Source organism: Micropterus dolomieu, linkage group LG02, assembly GCF_021292245.1.
Source record: "Micropterus dolomieu isolate WLL.071019.BEF.003 ecotype Adirondacks linkage group LG02, ASM2129224v1, whole genome shotgun sequence".
In the NCBI taxonomy this organism is placed as follows: Eukaryota; Metazoa; Chordata; class Actinopteri; order Centrarchiformes; family Centrarchidae; genus Micropterus; species Micropterus dolomieu.
Window position 1 is genome coordinate 22,759,669 of NC_060151.1, and position 5,933 is coordinate 22,765,601.

General features: G+C 35.4%; 1 protein-coding gene across 1 annotated transcript in view; it reads right to left on the bottom strand.

The window, feature by feature from the left end:
- Window positions 1–2,146: 2,146 nt before the first annotated feature.
- Window positions 2,147–5,933, bottom strand: part of mrm2 (mitochondrial rRNA methyltransferase 2) — a 6,239-nt gene continuing 2,452 nt past the window's right edge. Inside the window, exon 2 of the mRNA XM_046043650.1 lies at window positions 2,147–5,163. Coding sequence (XP_045899606.1) covers window positions 4,733–5,163 — 431 coding nt within the window. The 3' untranslated portion in view covers window positions 2,147–4,732. The remainder of the gene's footprint in view (window positions 5,164–5,933) is intronic.

The window sequence follows — 5,933 nt, forward strand, 5'->3', positions numbered from 1 at the left end:
CAAAACCTTGTAAACCTAAAAAGTAAAAGTCTGATAAATTACCTGAAGGAAGTCCACATTAGCAGTAAGAATGTTAACATAAGGTTATACTTTCAATTTCCATCTGCAGTAATTTTCCATACTTGCTAGTAAATGTCAGATTGATATGGGATGCAAAAGGTGCCATTGAGTGCAACCTGTGCTTTGTTTTGTTCTCCATAGCCTGTTTGTTTTTGCCTTGTCTCTTTAACCCTCCTCCCACAACCATCCTTCACCCTGTTTGCAATAATGTTCCTGACATTTTTCTGCAGGACCGCGGCAACCTCGGAAAAGCAAAGATCAAGAGGAGATTGCTTGATTATTCACTGACATGTGTCCTTTTGTATGATAGTGCCAGAGAGGCAGAAACAAAACAGTTGGATGTTTTTTGGCAAACTTTAGCACATCATGGTGTGAGATGAACTGAAGCGCTGTGGCTCCAGTATCATGTTTGAACAGGCATGAATATTTTAATTGCATGTTTTATTTTAAACTCCCAGAGAAACTCAGTTGTTTACAGGGAAATTCCCCAGTGTCATCATGTCAAATGGTTTGCCAAGACATCACCATCATAAACTGAAAGTGGTACCAATAAAAACGAGTTGCAGTCGTCATACTGTCCTGAGATTTTAGATTCATTTATTGTGAAGATGGCATGAAATTATCATCATAATAGTAGTCATTACTTTGTGTCAGTGAATGCCTGCGTGGCTCAGTCTGCTAACATTCAGGGACAGGCTCAGGGAATAATGAATGTTGTCAGACGAGCAATTCATTTGGCAACTCAGGTCAGCCAAGGAAATGAATGGCATGATGGTTAGAAATGATATTACTATTTCTTTAATATCCTGTCAATTTGAGACGTCCACTGTGTTAATATTAGAGAGACTGTTTGTTTTTATTATTGAGACTGAGCTGAATTTAAAAAGGAAACTTTTCTTCTTTTACAAGAGGTACCATATTTTTGAGTTTTGCTGCATCCCATAAATAACATTTGCTAGTTTGCATCTGAAAATGATGCCATTTTCTAAATCACTCCAATGTCCAGCAGCCAAACAGTTTTTATGAAAGCATGCATGTGGTGGAACAACTCAGTTCTGATTTCAAACCAATCAAGACCTTTTCTAATTGTATGTCTTCTGCAGGCCTTTGACGCCAGAGCAAATAATGTCACAGCACACAGGACGGAGCAGATGTATCTAGTAAGAACTCACTCAAGTGGAGACAATTTTATTCATAATAAGAAAGAAAAACCTTTCTCCCAAAGACTGTGTGTTTATGCTTAGAAATTGCCAGGTAATACTTCACTGAGTTGATACTAAGTGGCAACTAATTATACTCATTTTCATTCTCATAACTTGATCATAAAATACCTTTTACACATAAGCTGACAGAAAACAGAGAAGGGATTTATTCAAGTATTTAACCAGCGACATATTTAAATATTGGATTTATATTGTTAAACAAAAGTATAAAAGCTGTTGTATGAGGTATATTAGCCTGAATAGCATTGGACTATTACCATGCATACAAACATATTCAACAAAAAAAACACACTAGGCACACTAAAGAGGTTTTTGTGCAGTAGATTTCTTTTCAAATATCAGATTATCATATAGGCAATAACTACACATCTCAGCTTAAAATTTTAATTTTGCAGCTCTCCGACAGTGTTTCTCTCTTAATTTACTAATATTTACATCTGAACCTGCAGCGGGCCAGAGAAGAATGAATTAACCTGTGAGTGAATTATCATTCATCCTGAGCCAGAGAGCTCAGCCACAGAGGAATTTACATAAATCCCACAGTAATTTTGGAATAATTTAAATCTAAATAGCAAAGGACTGAATAATCAACAAGTAATGAGAAGTAAAATTGGTCATCTGTTCACATCTTTCACTATCAGCTTCATCAACAGGCACGGCTGCTCACATTCATTCCAAACAATCATCTTTAGAGGTCAGTTCGTCTTTTATGCAGTTAATTTTACCAAGAGACTGAATGAATGTTTCAGTTCGTACTGTATTACTCATCACTCCTGAGACAGAAAGACTAAATAGCAGCCTGTTTAATTTATTCATGTGCGCCATCTCTTCCTTTGCTACCATAAATGCAAATTCAGTCTTGATTAGGCTTCAAATTTTAATTTTGTGGAATGATCAGACTTTAAACATCAATTTAGAAATAATCTGATTTCAATAACAATGATAATCTATCAGTAGCTCAAAGGAGTTCATTTTCATAACAAATTAAGATTTTATGGCTTCGCTCTAAGAAACAGGTAGCCAGATGGAAAAGGATTTTCTTTTGCTACATGGACAGCATATTACATACAAAAACATATTGACTTCCATAAAGTTCAATGTTTAATTGATTTTAAACAGAAGAACAATACAGATTTATAATCATCTTTTATAATCACCTCTTCTAAACAGTTATCTCCAATCATTATGCACAGCATCCATAATACATGACATCCGCTAACTGTTGCTAATCAGGTTATTTATCTGTTATTAATCTGTGAATTGCAGAGGCATCTCAGTGAGGGGAAAAGTGGAACAAACTATCAGGGAGCCAAACATGGGGAGGGCACTGGAAGCCCGGAATTAAAAGTTTGTATTTATCTGCACTTTAAAAAAGGTGAAAAATTACGGAAGTCCTGAGAAGCGAGTGAGAAAAAAATTCTGGTGATCCAGGTGAGATTTAATTTCACAATGCACTCTAAACACAAGTTACATACGGTATTTTGTGTGTTAGCAGGTTATGTAACACTATTGTCATGTCTTTTAGCAAGAAATGTAATTTAATTTTTAATTTTAACCTGGGGAAAAAAAACATGAATACTTTTAGTCATTTCTAGATAATGGGGTAGTGGTGCACTTCAGCCCCACAACCCTGTACGCAGGATAAGCGGTTGACGATGGATGGATGGATGGATGGTGCACTTCAGCCTCTGGTGGCCTAAATTAGCATTGCAACAACAAACACTTGATCCTGACATGTGTTTTCACAGATGAAATAAAAAGTTACTTAAAAATTGATACTGGCAAAACTTTTTTTTTGTCACCTGACAAAACTTGACTCATAAACACAGAAGACAAAACAATTTAGATCAGACCTAGAAAATGGATCACCAGAATTGTTTTTTTGTCACGCTTCCATATTTACCGGTAAGTATTATTAGTAGCTAAATAAACTGGTTTGACAGACTATTCTTTTTATCTAGAACAATGTTTCAGCCTGTTATGGGCCCTCCCCCCTCTACAATCTGCAGATAGTTTAGTCCACTAGCAACAAGTGTTAAACCATGGTAATTGCAGTGGAGTAATTGCTACCTGTCAGGCTACCAAAAGACATTATTAATAACTTATCCTTTCAAAAGACAGATGAACACATCTTGCTAACACCTGTTTTAGAATATTTTAATACCACTATGCAGCTTGAACATAAATACTTAGCAGCTCAGCTTAGCTTAGCAAAGAAACCAGAAAATATTCTCATTTAAGAAGCTGAAATCAAAGAATTTAGATTTATTTTTCTTACAAAAATGACCCAAACCAATTAATCGATTATCAAAATAGTTGCCGATGTTTACAGCTATTCAATAAATCGTTGCAGCTTTACAGTAATATTAGCTTAAAATTGGTACTAAAAGATCATTACTGATTATCTCTAAGACTGCATGTGTTTAGTTGTTCTTCAGTCATTTGCACATGATTATGCTATTCCCATCTCTCTATCTCTTGGCTATAATTACGGCAAAAATGCCCATACATTATAAAAAAGGAAAAGGGTTATTTGTACATGTATGAAGGTATGTATTAAGGAGGGAAGGGAGCCCACTGAGACAGCATCTGCACAGGGCCCATATTTTCATGCTATGGCCATGGTGAATAGAGTCACTGATACAATTATGTACTTAACAATGTCACATTAGCAAGGTCTATAGTGTGAATCTCTTATATCTGTGAGTTGTTTTTTTAATAATATAGCTCTAATAGAAATATCCTTTTATTTCATTACCAGTGGTAATTTAAACTCGGGTCAGACCAGGATCAAAGATTTACCTTCCAAAGTGTTCAGCACAGTGATTTAAAGAAGAATCATAAAATAAAATCTGCCAACTGGGCTGAAAACATGCATGTCTATCCACTGTCGGAGAGCACAGCCCGACAACACTTGCAGCATGCCAAGCTTCAGCATCATCACCACTTCCCATTAGTCATGCTGTATGTGACTCTTATGTATTAGGATTTCCCTTCATAAGCTCTCAATGAGAGAATGATTACATATTTCTACATGGCTGGCAGTGCAAAGTATTAGTATAAGCAGCACTGGTAAATGACTTTCTGCAACAAAGCAAATGCCAAACTGACTGTGTATAACAAACAGTGGGGCAAACAATAACTTGAGAGAAGACACAGTACTGGGCTCTTGGGGAATATCAAACTGATGATTATTTCATAGGTTTACATATTTCTGATTCACTGCTGCTACTGTGTTAAGTTTTCAGGGATAAAAGTCAGCACCAACAGTATGTAATGTATCTGTGCCTATAGCTGTGAGCCTTACTGATGCCCCAACAGTGCCACCTTTTGATCAAAGTTATGAGGTAAGCATCTTCATGTTCACTTATGTGAATCTTCAGAAAACATCTAAATAGAACAAAGTGTTCATTTTAGGATACACATACAAAAATAAAACACAAGTATGATCATTTTACTGGCTTTCTATACATTCTAGCGAAGAAATATCTCTCAGCTGAATCCTTTCTGCTGGCATTTGGCTTTAAAGTCCGAACACTACTGAACACACTTGAGAGTTTCTCCTGGAGTTTATGAGCAAGGATCCCGTCCCAGTATTTACAAACCAGAGAGCCGCCCGGCTGTAAAATCTTTTCAGCCAAGTCTATCAAAGACAAACACATTGTGATGAGTTTCTCGTGGTCCATCTCTCGGAAACCGCTGGCATTGGGCGCCATGTCACTCAGGATGACATGAGCCTGGCCGTTGGGGAGCAGTTCCAGCAGCTTGGCATGTGTGGCGGGGTCAGTGACATCATGACTGGACAGGAAATGGGCACCGTCCAGAGGAGGTATGTTCAGCAGATCAATACCAACAACTGTACCATTTGGTAACTCTGGATCTAGGACACAAGAAAACATTTTAGCTGTAATTTACGAGTAGATGTTTCTGTGGTATGTGAACGTGTTAATGTTTTACTTCCATCATACTTGACGTAGCACAGGCTGACACAGCAATGTGGTTATGTAACATAAATCCACAGGTGATGAACCGCAGGTATTACCCCAGTCTTGCAGTGCAAAAATAATATAGCATTACCTATTTGGAAAAATACACTGGGCCACTGGAAATAGAATGAATCCATTAGTGTTGGTGAGTTTTTTAACTTAAAAGCTCTTTTAGGTTCATTTAAATATATATACATACATACATACATACATACATACATACATACATACATACATACATACATACATACATACATACATACATACATACATACATACATATATATATACATATACACACACACATATATATATATATACATATACACACACATATATATATATATACATATATACACACACACATATATATATATATACACATATACACACACACACACACACATATATACACATATATACACACACACACACACACATATATATACATATATACACACACATATATATATACATACACATATATATATACACACACATATATATATACATATACACACATATATATATATACACACACATATATATACACATATACACACACATATATATACATATACACACACACATATATATATATATACATATATATATATATATATATATATATATATATATATATATATATATATATATATATATA